General features: G+C 59.4%; 1 protein-coding gene across 5 annotated transcripts; it reads right to left on the minus strand.

Annotated features, from left to right (window-relative positions):
• Positions 1-1,000: 1,000 nt before the first annotated feature.
• PRKCSH (PRKCSH beta subunit of glucosidase II) lies at positions 1,001-14,961 on the minus strand. 5 transcript variants are annotated; one of them, XM_067032728.1, is made up of 18 exons: positions 14,559-14,961; positions 14,101-14,253; positions 13,780-13,896; positions 13,277-13,372; positions 13,123-13,180; positions 12,099-12,216; positions 10,462-10,591; positions 5,436-5,520; positions 4,483-4,561; positions 3,687-3,773; positions 3,249-3,434; positions 3,075-3,171; positions 2,529-2,598; positions 2,166-2,255; positions 1,895-1,969; positions 1,707-1,806; positions 1,450-1,625; positions 1,001-1,329 (listed from the first exon to the last, which is right to left on the minus strand). In XM_067032728.1, exons 2-17 carry the CDS (start codon positions 14,174-14,176, stop codon positions 1,482-1,484), a joined length of 1,608 nt encoding a protein of 535 aa, XP_066888829.1. In that variant the 5' UTR covers positions 14,177-14,253; positions 14,559-14,961; the 3' UTR covers positions 1,001-1,329; positions 1,450-1,481. The 5 variants fall into 5 exon arrangements, with proteins under 5 accessions (XP_066888829.1, XP_066888831.1, XP_066888832.1 ...); XM_067032730.1 differs by having other exon boundaries at positions 14,101-14,208; positions 14,559-14,653; XM_067032731.1 differs by having other exon boundaries at positions 1,438-1,625; positions 14,559-14,653.
• Positions 14,962-15,029: the final 68 nt, after the last annotated feature.

Consider the following 15,029-nt stretch of genomic DNA (forward strand, 5'->3'; position numbering starts at 1 on the left):
GCAGCGGGTCCATCCCTCTCCCTCTGTTTTCTTGGGGCTTTCTCCCCTCTGCACTCCGCGCGCGGCCGTGACACGTGTCCACACGTGGTCAGCGTGGCGGAGGCATCTGTGAGCAATAAGGGCTGGGTTTGTCCCTCACCCTGGGGGGGGCCGGGCTCTGGAGAGGGGGGCACCTCCCCACACCCCCTCACAGAGGCCTGAGCCCCTGCCACCCCCAAGACTGGGAGGGGACTCCTTTTTCTAAAACACAGAACTCAGCCCAGCCAGCCAGGCCCCCTTCCTGGAGGCCAGCCCCTCACCCCAGGGGACGGGGCCTGGGGTCTTCCACATCCCTGGGAGGCAGGGGCAGGGCCCATGGGGAAGGGGCTCAGCCCCTCCAGCCCTCCCTTCATCCTGTTATTTATTTGGATGGTTTCAAATCAAGACAGAGTCCATGTTGGAGGTGATAAAGAACTGTTTAAAAAAAAAAAAAAAAAGACAAAAAAAAAAACCAACCAAACCCAAAACCCAACAAGAACACTTTGCGTTGAGTTTAGACACTATTTATTACCGGGATTACAGGCCTGGCCGCGGTAACAGACTTTTACATGGAATTGTTTAATTATTTGTACTTTTCATGCCAGAAAATAAAAGTTCAGAATCTTATGGCCTCAGATATATGTACGACGGCGTGTGGGGAGTGTTGGAGCACGTGTCGACAGCCCCGATGTGAGGCTGAGTGCAAGCTGCTGCCCCTCTCTGGGCCTGAATCTCATCTGGAGCCTCTTGGCCTTCCCACAGCACTCTTGTAATTAGCGGGTGGGAGACAAGTCCAGGCGCCGTCTGTCCCGTGGCGCCAGGCTATGCTGTCCACAGGGCATCTCAGGTGAGACACCCCCAACTGTGGAGCCAGCCTGATGGGGCAGGAGGCCCGCACAGGATCTGCACAACTGCTTCCCCTGCATTTAGCCCCCTCGCACCCCTGGCTGATTCCACACCTGAGCAAAGACAGGCAGACAGATGAGGTGGGGAGATCACGTTTATTGTTTGGAGGTCACAGGTCCAGTCACTCTTTCGCACCAGGAGGGGAGGCAGATGCCCTGGGTGGGGGACAGGGTGGGCTGGGGTGGGGCCACCAGGGCGGGGGCCCAGGGAGGGCAAGCTCCTTTATTCCACCTGTGGGGACCTTGGCTCTGCCCCGCCTGCCCCCAGAGCAGGGCATGGAGCCCCACCCGGTTCCTGCCCGCTGGGGAGGGCAAGGAGACCCAGAGGGGCAAGCCTTGGTCTACAGACTGAGGGGCAGGCGGGCAGCACCGCTGGGGGCTGGTTCCACGTCTTGAGGTTCTGGGGCTGCAGAGAAACCAAATGAGACACAGACAGAGGGAGATGGGTGGGGGGAGCATCAATGCGACCTAGACCACCCCCTGCATCCCCCAGCGGAGGCGGTAGGGGTCTCACCTCCTCACCCACCTCTGGGCCCGGCCGGGAGGGGCAGGGCAGGGCTAGAGCTCATCGTGGTCGCCCGCGGGCGGTTCCGGTGGCGGCTCCGGGCAGGCGGCCGGTGTCATCAGCTCCATGAGGTACTCACAGCGGCTGGGCTCCGTGGTGCTCGTCACCACTGTCTCCTTCCCACACAGCAGGCGCACCTGGGGCGGGTGGCGGGCAGGCGGGGCTCAGGTTCGGCGGGCCTGGGTCTCCCCTACCGGCCCCACCCACCGGGCACTCACAGTGGTGGAGCGGTTGGGACCCTGCCAGCAGCCCGTGCCCTGCTCATACTTCATGGCGCTGAACTTGTCGTGGTCGGGGCCGGCCCACGAGCCCCAGGTGCTGCGGGAGAGAGGGGTGCTGAAGGGGCCCGGTCGGGCGGCTGGTGGGAGCAGGGGCTGAGAGGGGGACCCAGCCTGAGCCCACTCACCCGAGGCTGGTGGGGGAGCCACCGAGTTTGGGTTTCTGCGAGACAAGCTTGAAGGGGCAGAGCCGGTAGACGTACCTGTCATGGGATGGGGTGTGTGGGTGGGGGGGAATCCGGGCCCCAACCTCCATGACATCCCCCCACCCCGCAGGGGGCACACAGGTACCTCAAACTCCAGTGACTGCTTCTAAGCCCACCCCCCTCACTCCCCCCGCCCTTGCTCAGGCCCAGGACCTCCCAGCCCAGCCACCCGGCCTGTCCGTGGGGGACGCACTCATTGGTGGTGAGCTCGTAGCACTGGCTGTACAGGTAGGCAAACTCGCCGTGGGGACCAAAATCAAAGGAAATCTCCTGCTCCAGGTTCCTAAAAGGGGAGGCCGGGAGCTTGAGGAGCAGCTGGGGAGGCCCCAGAGCAACTCAGGACAGCACAGGAAGGCCCGCTCCGGTGGCAGAGGGCCTCCTGGGGGCTGGGCTCTGCTCCCCATCACCTGGGGACCCTCCCTGCAGGAACCACTGCCACCTTGACCGAGGTTGCCCGGGCGACTCCCCATTACCACCTCCCTTGGGGAGCCCAGCAGCAGGCGGCTGCGGGGCCAGTGGAGACGTGGCCTTGCTGCGGCCACACAGGCACCCATACCTGATGGACTCCTCCACGTCCTTCAGGGACCGCTCAGCCTCTTCAAACTTGTTGCGGGCCTCCTGGGCAGCTGGTGGGGGTGGGGAAGGAAGTCAGAGGTGCCGTCGCTCCCAGCCAGGAAGAGAGGGAAGGGGATGCGGCAGACACGCCGGTTTCCCCCAGCCCCCAGGCCTGCTCTGGGCGAGGACTGGGCCCAGGAAGACTGTGTGGGCCTCGCCAACCCCAGGTCAGACCCCCTCCCACCGCCTCGGCTCTCGGCTCCCAAGGGAGCAGGGCCAGGGCTCCCGGGGCCCAGCCGGCTCCTCACCTGCCAGGGGTGAAACAAACAAGCAGCAGCCCGTGAGGAGGCAGGAGGGCCCCTGGGGCCGGTGGAGGCGGTGCTAGCCCTTCCCAGGCCACAGGAGCCCCCTCCAGGCCACCCGAAGTCCCCTGGGCTTGCTCGGGGCCAGCACCGGCCGCCTCTGGGAGCAGGTAAGGCCTGTTTCTTGGGCCCCTGCAGGTGCAGGCAATGCGGAGGCGTTCATCCCTCCCAGGCTCCACCCTCACCATTGATGAAGGCCTGTGTCTGCTCATCATAGGGTGGCATTTTGTCCTCCTCTGTGGGGCTGGCTGTCTGGGGGGGCACGACTGGAGGAGGGGTCTCCTGGGGGGTGGGGGGGAACAGAGTCAGCGAGTGACCCCACCCCGACCCCATCACCCCCTTCTTCCCTGAACACACACCTTGGGCTGCTCCCCTGGCACCTGGGAATCCTCTTCCTCCCCCTCCTCCCCCTCCTCCTCCTCCTCCTCTGTCTCCTCTTCTTCCTCGTCCTCCTCCTCTGTGGGCTGTGAGGGCACCGGGGGCTGCTCCTCCTTGGGCTCCGTCAAGTCGGGTGCAGAAGGCGACGGCGGGTCGGTGGGCAGCACCTGGCAGACGTGTGGCGCGGTCGGTGCTGTGGACTCGGGAGTCCACCTCCCACCCCCAGGGCTCGGGTCCAGGCCTCGTGTCTCTAGCCCTTCCCAGGAGCCTGGCGGGAGGGAGGGACAGACAGCCGGGGGGTGGGGCTGCCCAGCTGGCCTGGGTGGCCCAGCGCCAGAAACAGAGGCAGTTCCTTCGTGAGGCATCGAGGAGCGGGGCGGGGGGGGCAGGACCACATCCCTTCCCCTCCCCCCACTGACCTCGGACCGGTACTTGTCCCGGATGGCAGCCCAGATGCGGTCAGAGAAGGAAGCAGCATCTGTCTGCGTGTCTCCCCCGAGGAGGGTCTGTGTGAGATATGTTGGGGTGGTGTCAGGAGCAGGACCTCCACGTGCCCCCTGCACCCCAGGCACTCTCGGAGGGGGGTGGGGGGGTCCCTCAGGCTGTGGTGCCAGGCACAGCACGCCCTGACCATTCCCATGGCCACGCCGGGGCCGGGCTGGGTGAGACGCGGCGGCCAGAAGGGGGCAGCACAGGCCAGTGGGAAAGGAGGGGGGCCAGAGAGGTGTCGGGTGGGGACTGGAGAGACCAGGGAGGGAAACTGAGAGGCAGGGGCACCAGAGGTGCCCAGGCTCTCTGAGATACAGGCAGAGGGGCAGGGGGGCGCAGTGGGGACCAGCAGGGCAGCGATGGACGGGGGACCAAACCAGCAAAGACAAAGAGCTACAGGCCCAGCCGTGAGTGCACTTGGCGGAGCAGGTGGGGCACGCGTACGCAGAACCCGGCTCCGTCCCGATCAGACACCCCTGGGCACCTGCGTGACCCCACCAGGTCCCAAAGGGCAGGGAGAAGAGGCCCTGGGAGGCTGCCCTCCTGCTCACTCACGAGGCCTGGCCGCATCAGCCACGGTGGGCACCCCAGCAGCCCTGGCCTGGGGCCAGCCGGGAACCATCCATGGGAGTAGCCCACGGCCAGCCTGTCTTGGGCCCCCTGGCCCTGAGGTCACCGTGGGGCAACCCCCTCCAGGAGTCCCAAGTGAAGGGGCCGGTTGGGTACCTGGGCTTCCCCTTCTGATAATGCCCCGTCCCCATCTGTGTCCAGCTCCGGGTGGGTCTGCAGCTCGGCCATGGAGACCCTGCAGGGGCACAGGCAGCAGCCAGTGGAGGGGTGAGCCCAACCGGCTGCTGGCCAGCTGCCTGCCTCCCCCCACCCTCCGAGAACTTGCTTCAGGACCTTGGGGCAGGGAGGGGAGAGCAGCAGGAAGCTGAGAGAAGATGAAGTCTGGGGTTCGGCCCCCTCTGGCCCCCACCCTCCAGGAGAAGCAGCCACCCAGTCCCCGCCCTCCTGCCCCCTCCTGCGGCTCCACAACGCTGAGGGGCTCAAGGGAGGGAAGGACACCCGGGCAACCCTGTGTCCCCCGAGACCCAGCTTCCACCTCCTTCCACCCTTAGAGCCCAACACGGCGAATCTGCCCGTGGCCTGGCGCCCTCCCCCCGGCCGAGCCCCAATACCCGCAACGGCCCAGGCGCCACATCCTGTCCCTCCACCTGCACCATCGCCAAACAGGGCGCGGACTGCCCCTGCCCGTTCTGCCCCCTTGGTCCCTCCGAAGTCCCATGCCTCCCACCAGGGGGCTACCCAGCCTCCTCGTTCCCAACAGCCCACCCTCCACCGAACCCTTTGCCTGGGGTCAGCCGGCAAGTTCAGGGGCGCAGGGGGGGATTCTGACTTTCACCCAAGTGTCCCAGGCCACAGAGTAGGCTTGTGAAAAGTAATGGGATCCCTAGGCCCTTTGCCCAGCTCCTTGAGGCGGTGGTTTCCCTCATCTCCTCCTCCGGGGTTGCTCTAGACCCCCCATCTTCTACAGGAGCAAGCAGAGGCTCCTTTAGAGAGGGCCTGGGACCAGCTTGGGCCCTGGGGGCCCCAGGGCGAGGAGGTGGGTTCTGGCTGGTTTCTAAAGGCGGGGAGAGGGAGGAGGGAGCCCAGGGCAGGCAGCGCCGCACACTCACGCCCCATCCATGTCGTCGTCCAGCTCCTGGAAGGCACTGATCGCCAGCTCCTGCTCCCGCCGGGCCTTGGAGGCGGCCAGCTGCTCTGTGGAGGGACCAGCTCCATCATCCTCTGCACCGCCTACAGCTCCCGCCACCCCCAAAATCTGCCCTCCCCAATGCCCCAGGGGCGCCGCTGAATGCCCAGCCCTCCACTGGGTGCTGGGGCCCTGAGTCAGGCCGCTATGGGGGTGGGAGCAAGGAGGTGACAAGGGCTGGCCGGTGCAGGGGCACGGGGGCCAAGGAGGTAGCAAGTGCCGGGTTGGGGGGAGATCCTGAGGGGTCTGCGGACGGTCTGGATGATCGGTGGCTGTGCGGGGCAGGCGGGGGACCGTGCGTTAGGTTTGCCATGTCCGGGAGGCCCCCACGCGAAGAGGCCAAGCAGGAGAAAGGTCAGGGGACGGAGACTGGGGTGGGAGGGCAGCCAGGCGAGGGAGACGTGCTGGGGGCCCAGGGGAGTGTCTTGGGACGGGGAGAGGCCACCTGCACGGAAAAGGGGAACAGGGAGTGGCCAGTGGCCACAGGGCCTCAGCCCCGTATCTGCGCTGACGGTCCCTCGTCTGCCTGTCTGTCTCATCACTAGCCAGCTCAGGTGGGGTTCAGGAAAGCAGCCACAAGGGCAGCTCCATTATGAAGCTCAGCCCTCTGCATCAGGACAAGTGGCCTGTGTCCCAGGACACCCCACAAGACCCCAGCAGACTCAGCCAACACCGTCCTCACAGATGAGGGCCTGAGGCTCAGGCAGATGAAGGGACCTGCCCATGGTCACCCAGTGGCGAGGGGCAGAGCCGGGGGCCCAAGCCGGGCCGTCTGCCTCCAGAGCCTGTGCTGATCCCCACCACCCTCGGGGAATCTGGGTCAAACCCTGGCATGTCACCCTTGAACCGGAGTCGGCAACTCCATGCTGAGAACTTGGGCTAAGGGAAACGGGGCACGAGTACGCCCAGCCTTGTGTGAAAGGACGCTCGCCGTGGTGCAAAACAGTGGAAACTAGCAAACAGAAGACAAGAGTGAATTCACTTTCTTTTCTTTTCTTTTTTTTTTTTTTTTGGCCGCTGTGCGGCATGAGGGATCTTAGTTCCCCAGCCAGGGATCGAACCCACGACCCCTTACAGTGGAAGCGCAGTTTTAACCACTGGACCACCAGGGAAGTCCCTGAATTCACTTTCTAACACGTGGCCCAGCAAGAAAACGCCAGGAACCTGGCACCAAAGATGAATGATAAGAAAACACAGGCAACTTCAGTCACAACGGGCCAACGCCCTAATACACAACAGGCGTTTACAAACGATGAAGACCAGCCCTGCGAACCTGATAGAAAAAAATGGCACCTGGATTAAATAAATCCTGCCAGGGTCATCCACCGGAACAGACACAACTGTTAAACGGAAGTAGGGTCCAGACACAAGGCTACAATGTGGATGACCCTTGACAACACGATGTTCAGGGAAAGAAGTCAGTCACAAAGGCCACACACTGCCTGGTTTTGTTCATATGAAACATCCAGAACTGGCAAATCCATAGAAACAGAAAGCAGATGAGTAGCTGCCAGGGGCTGGGGGGTGGGGGGATGGGGAGGGACTGACTGCTTCATGGGCATGGGATTCCCTTTTGGGGTGATGGGAATGTTCTGGAACTAGATAGCAGAGATGGTCGCACATTGTGCATGTACTTGATGCCACTGAACTGTACTCTTCAAATTGGTTAAAATGGTAAATTGTACATTTTGTGGATTTTACCACAATAAAAAAAAAGTGAAGAGTCAGAGTGAAAAAAAAGGAAATGAGGTACATACACATAGACATAGCACAACACCCATACAGCATGTAGACCAGTGCTGTCCAACAGAACTTTCTACAAAGATGGACATGGTCTTCATCTGCTGGCCAAAACGACAGCCACCAGCTACACGTGGCCATTGAGCACGTGAAGTGTGGCTTTGGGGTCGACACCCAGAGTTACTACCCTCTGAAGAATTGCATCTCTGCCTGGGGTGGACAAGAAAGGTCTGGAAGGTTTCATGCCTCCTGGTAAAGGTTAACCTGGAGAAAAACTCTCTCCCTTTCTACTTTACTACTTTCAGGATTGTTACCCTCAAAAATCTTTTTAACAGAGAATATGGAAGTCAGATGGAATATTTAAAATCACATGGAAACTAGGAAGAAATAGAGCAGGGAACTCCCAGCTTTCTTTCAAGGCCCCAGTCACATCCCACGTCTCTCACACACACTCGCACACCCCACCTCCGATGATCTGGCCTTGGAACTCATACCACCCTTAAAAGTCCGAGCTGTGTGACCCCACGTTGTGCCTGGCCCTTGACAGGTCTGACTTGGTCACCAGCTACTCACTCCAAAACCCAAGAGGGCAGAGAATAGTAGAAGCAATAAGACCCCAGCAAAGGAGGGTAATTCCAACCCTCAGCTTTAACTTTCCAGCAAACAACTGCACCTGCTTACAATACCCCTCCTCCATTTCCCTGTGGGCAACTACCCACCTGACACTCAGGCCTGACCAATCAGAACCTGTGCTGCACCTCCTGGCTCCAGGGATTGGTTCATGGGCAGCCACGTGACCTGGGACAAGCCAATAGGAGCTTGCCCTGGAATTTGTGTTGGGACTTGTGGGAAAGTGGTATTCTCTACTCACTGGGACTGCTGAGCCAGAAGGAAATAAACCTAGTGTTGCCTGTGGTTGTGCTGGCACAGGAGGGCAGAGTCCGCCTGGGAAGGAAGCCCACAGAGAAGGAGGCAGAGCCCAGAGGTGGAGGGAGGACTCCTGCCATCCAGGGAGCCTAGGGTCCCACTGGGCCTAAAGCTTCCACTTTTTATGAAGTGGGTTCAGGTTGGGTTTTTGTCACATGTGATCAGAAGGGCTCCCTCAGGAAGGAAGTTGGAAAGTCTTTGTGGAGGCAGCACCATGTGAGGGCGTGGGGCACAGTGGGACAGACTCATTGATCTGCTGCTCCCACTTCAAGGTGAGCAGGGCTGCAGGACAGGGCCTCATGTGTCACTGCTGAGCACTGGGCCTAGAGCCCACTAGACACCTCTGGATAGACACCTCTGTATTTGCGGTGGGAACGGCTGGAGCAGAGGCCTGGGAGCAATAAAGGGCAGCAGTTTCAGGGGAAAGGCAATCAGACCAACGTGGTGAGTGCACAGGGTGCAGGGCAGGGAAAAGTACTCGACTTCTCGATGCAGGGGGCATCGTAACCAGGCAGTGGTGGCCCAAATGCTGTCCCATCCAAGGCACTGGGAAGCCGGGAAAACTGCTGGGCAGAAGAATGGCTTGCCCTGATGGAGGGAGGCCATCAGGAGGCCAGGGCAATGCTGGGCCCTAAGCCAGGCGGAACAGGCAGATGACTCAAGCCTGCAGTTAAGGGACAGGGTCTGCGATCAGAGAGATTTGGGCATCAGCCCAGCTGGGCAAGGCCTCAGCTTCCTCAACTGTGAAACAGGGCTACGTCTGGGTGCAGTTCATAGGGAAGAGAGGCAGGAGCGACACGACGATCCTTATGAAACAAGCACTGGGTGCTCTGGTCCAGCTATCATCAGTGTGGGAGAGAATATCAGTGTCTTTATCAGGGGTCCGAAAACTTTACTGTAAAGAGCCTGATGCTAAATATTTTAGGTTTGGCTACCCATAAGGTCTCTGTTGGCAACCACTCGGCTCTGTAGCTGTATCACAAAAGCAGCTGATGTTATGTAAATAAAGGGGAGAGTGTCCTCTCACTCCCCCACATGGCCTCCTTGCTGCTCCTTAAAAACTAGACGAGATGCTGCCTCAGAATCTTTGCACCTGTTCCCTCTGTGGTCGGAGGGCTTTCTCTGTCTTGTCCAATCCTGTATTGCTGGCACCTGGGGTGTACCTGGCACATGACAGGTACACAGCAAATGCTTGTTAGATGAATGACTGAATTACTGATTACGAGAAATCAGAGCAGAGATAGGAAAGGAAGGGAGAATGCAGCAGATGCTCAAAGAGATGGATGAGATCACAGAATGGCCTCAGAGGGAAGACTGCCAGTTCCTGGTCACCAGCCCGGTGACCAGCTGGAGCCACACCTCCAAATCCTCCCAGCAATGCTTGGTCTTTCAACTAGCCGGCAACGTGTTTCTGTCCCCCCTCTCCCTTCTATCCTCCTCCCACCATGTGCCCCTACACAGCGCAGACTGAGAACAAATGCCAAAGCTTCAGATTTCCCGTAACGGCAGCACAATCGACCAACAGCAAGGAAATGCTGGACAAAGCATAAGAAAATCATCTTAAAGCCAACCAAAACAGTAGAAGTTTCCAGGACCAAGAAGAAATCAAGAAAGTAAGAGAGGGCTTCCCTGGTGGCACAGTGGTTGAGAGTCCGCCTGCTGATGCAGGGGACACGGGTTCGTGCCCCGGACTGGGAGGATCCCACATGCCCATGCTGCGGAGCGGCTTTAAAAAAAAAAAAAGAAGGTGAGAGACTATTGAAGCCGCTTTCGCCCTAAGAGATTTTGCCAATCCTGGCAAATGTGGATGTCCATTTTGATAACTTGTGAGGGAAGAGAAATGAAAATCAAAGTCCAAGGTGGACCCCCCCCCCCAGCATAACTGTGACCCCATGGGGCTCCCCTCAGGGATAAGCTGGGCCAGAAATTACCCAGCCTATGCTCAGACCTCGGCTCACACTGCCTGGAAGAATCTCCAGCCTTGAATTTGGACTCAAGGGATCCCTGAATGGTAGTACTCAGAGATGGCAGAAAGAAAGCCCCTCCTCTCTAGAGAAGGACCTCTCATCCTAGACTGCAAGTTACTCCTATTAATGACCTTTAAACACAGTGACCAACATACAGTCAAAGATAACTGGGCACGCGGGGAACTAAAGTGCCATGATTTTAAAAATCAGCAAAACCACGGACGAGAGATAACAAGCAAGAGGCTCCTGGGCCCAGACTCTTCCCAGCCAGGAGCCAAGGGCAAGTCACAGCCACCCTGGGACATAGTGATGTACCTTCCCACAGCTTCCGGTGCTGGTCCTTGGCCTCCTTCTCTGGCTTCTCAGCTTCTTCCTTCAGTGTCCGCAGCAACTCCACCTGGTCCTCCAGTGACTTCTTTCCAGCCTGCAGCTCAATGAGCTTTTTCTGCGTAGGCAGAAGACAGGGGCCAGCTCTCTTCCTGTTCCACCCTCTTCCTCACAGACTGCCATCTCCCTGCCTCTATTTCACAGGGTGGCCACAGGATCTTTTCAAAATACACACCCCTCTCTGGGTCTCCCCCTTGCTGTGGTTCCCTGCAGCCCACTGGAGAGAAACCCAAAGACGTCAATGTAGCCCCCGAGGCCCTGCATGACCAGGCCCCTGCCCACCTCTCCAGCCCCATCCACCCCATTGCTATCTTAAACTGTAAGATCCAACTGCCCTGACAACATTCAGAGCCCCACTCTCTGCCTCCAGTTCTTCACACGTGCTTTCCTTCTGTCTGGAACACTCTGCCTGGCTAACTGAATTACCCAACAGATTTCAGTTTAGAAGGAGGCCTCCTCCTCCAGGAAGTCTTCCCTGCTTCCTACCCCCAAGATGGGTTCGGGGAACAGAGGGACCGGGCAAGAGTCTTCTCTATGCCTTACAGCCCCGAACATCCCTTCTCCCCTCAGCCTTGGCTATCACTTTGTCTGTGTGTCCCTCCCACTAGTTCATGCACACTTGAGGCAGTTCCACATCTAGTTCCACATTTGCTTCTAGTCATGATGCACAAGCCCAGTGCATCCTGGGCTTCTGTGCCTATTTCAAACAGGAATGTGTGTGCTGGGTGGACTCCAGCCTAGGGATGGGGTGCCCAAGCTGTAGGGTCTTAGCCCAAGCCCGCACGGGATCACTTTCCTCCCAAGACCTCAGCCTGGTCTGCTGCCAGCATCCTCCCACCTGCCTAGGAGGGCAAAGGTCACGTGGAGTCAGCCTCACCATGCAGCTCCCCCAGTATCCCTTAAACTCGGGCAGTATCTCACTGGCCCTGAATTCACTGCCCCAGGAATTCGGGAGGTACCTCACTAGCCAGGCCATGGGGGTGGGAGAGAAAAACCTGGAAGCTGCCCAGGGCAGAGAAACAGAGCTGGAGCCCTTACTCGGTAGGTCGGGCAAGAGCCCAGGAGGAGTGTTGAGGACTCTGACCCATCAAACAGCAAAGGGGGCAGCAGACAGGGGAGGGAGAAACACACCCCTGGGGGCACACCCTCTTCTGGCCCCCCCAGCACCCACCCTATTGAACTAACCTGACTGCGACTGACTGACCCCCATCTCGAGTCCTCCCCCAGACTGTGAAGCCATGCGGCCATTAGCCCTAACTTACAGATGAGAGAACCCTGGGACCGGGATGCAGAGGTGTCCCTCCTGCCCTAGGGGCAGCAGAGCTCCTCCGAGCCCACTTCAGTCTGCACCCAAGGCCCAGGTCGATGCCTGTACTGGCTGCTGCCCGCTTGGTACCCGCTTAAGCGACAACTAAATGCCAAGCGGACAAACGAGTGAATCAAAGGCCCAGAGAGACAGGAATTGGCCCCAGGACACCACAAGTCGGGAGCAGACGTCAACCCCAGCCGGCCTCCTCAGCCCATACCTCCAGGTTGTCCTGGGTCAGCCCCACCGGGCCCCTCACCTGCTTCTCCTCTCGGACCTTCTTCCAGTCCTCAATTAGGATCTTTTTCAGGCGGAACCCCTCGCGGGTCACCTCCGCCATCTGCTGTAGAGTCTCTCTCTCCTTACGGCCCTTCTCTCTGGGGGGAGGGGACACCAGGCACGATGGGGTCGGGGGCACTTAGCATCCACCAGGTCTGCTTCTTCCAAAAGGGTTCAACCCCCATGCCTTCACACCCCCTATGTGGGCAAAGACAGGAGAGCAAACCCTCCTCCCCCCACCTCCCCAGGCTCTCTTGGCCTCAGAGTCCCTCATCCCTGTCCTTGCAGGGAAGGACAACGGGCAGGGTTCGTCCACCCTCAGGGTCAGGGGAGGGACTGGGGGGTGCTGGGATGTGGGGCTGGAAGGTGGCTCCCAAGAGAGGGAGGAGAGAAAAGCACAGAAGTCACAGACCCCCAGACACAAAGGGCAATCTGGCCCGTAAGCACTGTTCTGCTTAATCCACTCTCTATTTAAAAGATCTTCCATCAAAAGAGCTTACATAAGTATTGGGACTCTCAGCTTCTTTGAAAAACAAATCCAGCCCTGCCACCTGCCCTCAACTCACAGGGGTGGAGAGCAGCTGTGCCTTTAGATGTCACAGTCCCACCACTCCCTACTGCCTTGTACTCAGCCTGCTTGTGCTGTTTAGATTACCTACCTGTGGGCATTTCAGTTTTCAGGTCCTGCTGCAGAGCATAGCAGTTAAAAGCATGCAGTCTCAAGTCAGACCGACCTGGGTTCGAGTCTCGGCTCTGCTATCTCCTAGCTATGTGACCCTGAGGAAGTCATTCTCCTTTCTAAGCTTGAGCTTCCTCATCTGTTGTTAGGCAAACTGCACCTGCTTCCGGGCCAGAGAGGAAATTGCTGATGGAGCGTTCACAAGGCACCTGGCACGGCGTGAGCACTCAGCACACAAAAACAGAAAAGAGAGGGAACCTGGTGCGCCCAGTGGGGCAAGGCAAGGTCTGGAGGAGGGGGGGATGGGGGGGTGTCACCTACGTACTTGCAAGTGTTCTCGCAGACGATCCCGCTGTTGTATTCGTCTGTCCCGTCGCAGCAGTCTGAGGGCAGAGGTGTGGGCACCATCGGACCCGGCAGTGCCTCTTCCCTCCCTCCACCCAGCACCCTGTTCTCAACCCCAGGGTGATCTCATTCACCACAAACTCCATCGTTGACCCATCTGGAGGAGATGTACAGGGGTTTGTAACCAGTGTTGGTGCAGTGGAAGCTGCCGTTGGGACAGGCGGCTGTGCCTGGGGGGAAGAAGGGAGGGAGGGTTTGTGGAGTGCGCTCAGAATCCTGCGTGTCACACCCACAGAACGAACAAGGAATGTGAGAGTAACTGATCCCAAGCAAGAGGAGGAAAGACAACTGCACGCTCGGGGCCTGAAACAAAATTCTCCAGTGCTCCCTCCTGCCTCTCCTCCCTGAGGCCCTCAGAACAGGGCCCTGCCAACCCCCTCCCCCTCCGGGCTCCCACAGCACCTCCCGCTCTCCTCACCAAACCACTGACCCACTCGCCTCTGTGCCCGCTTCCCCCCACTCAACAGGGAGCTCTCTGAGGACAGGACTGGGTCTGTTTTGGTCACCGCACAGGACCTGGCACTCACCAGCTGCTCAATAAATGCATGATGGATGAAAGAATGAAGAAAAAGCTCACCTGGTTCATCTGAGCCATCCTTGCAGTCACAGTAATCGTCATTGACCTGATCAAAAGGGACACTGGCAGAACCATCCAGGCAAGTGAAAGGCTTGGACTCATCGTAAAAGTGATGGTCTGGGGAGGGGGGCAAGGGGCTCAGCCCGGGGCAGGAAGAGGCCCTTTCCACCCAATGGCTCCTCTCCCCCGACCCACCAGTTGAGCATTGCCACCTTCCCTGCCCAGAGACCAGAACACTGAGACCGAAGGCTGTTAAATGCCTCTCCCAGGAGCCTCCCACACCCCACCCCCACCTCTGACCACCTCCAGGGGCCGACTCACTGGTGAGGGAGACGCCCCGGGGTCGCTTGACCTCCACGGCCCAACACATGGGCAGCAGCAGCAGCACTAATAACATCTCGCTGGAGCCTCGGAGGCCGGAAACGGGTTCTGTCAGAGGAAGGAGGCTGCTGGGAGGTGCGCTGTGCCCTCGCGCTGCAGCAAAAGAGGGGCGGCCCGTCAGTGGGAGAGGGCTACTTCCAGCCGAGGAAGGCACCTCTCCCTCCAGCCAACTGGATTCCTCCATCGCTTCCGGGCAATGAGGGCTCACTTTGCTTCCCATACTGGGGGCGAGGGGGGTGTCTGCCCAATCCTGCCCAGTGGAGGGGAATCTCACTTGGCACAAATCAACGGTGGGGGGATCTCCCCATGAGTAGGGGGTGGTTAGCTATCCAATTCCCGCCTTCGACTGCCCCAAGAGGAAATTGGGGTGCCCTCCCGCCCACTAGTTCACCACCTACACGAGACTGGGGCAAAGGTCAATATCCACCGCGCCCCCCGACCCAGCAGTCAACTGTTCCTCCGGCAGAAAGAAAGCGGAAATGTGTGGAAGCATCACTTCCGGTATCACGCTGCGCTCCCTGAACGGCGGTTCGTGGCCGCCATGTTGTGAGTGGCAAGTGGCGGGGCCGGAACCGAGACGGCCATCTTGGATAGGACTGTGAAGCCTTAAAGGGAATAGTTCTGAAGGTTAGCGCTTAATGGCGGCGTAAGGTGCCTCCATCTTGGGAGTGTCGGGTTCTGCAGCCGGAACAGAAAATTCCTGAAAAATGCCCGCGAACCTCCTCGGCGGGGTTAGGGTGGAGGGGTCGGGAGGAAAAGGGATGAGCACGTGACTCCAAAGTACCCTCCCCCATTTTTCTGCGGAGCTGGTCCGCTCTGTCCCCTATTGGGACCGCCCCTGAGCTCAGCGTCAGCCAATGAGAGCCGTA

The sequence above is a fragment of the Kogia breviceps genome, chromosome 4 (assembly GCF_026419965.1).
Source record: "Kogia breviceps isolate mKogBre1 chromosome 4, mKogBre1 haplotype 1, whole genome shotgun sequence".
Classification (NCBI taxonomy): Eukaryota; Metazoa; Chordata; class Mammalia; order Artiodactyla; family Physeteridae; genus Kogia; species Kogia breviceps.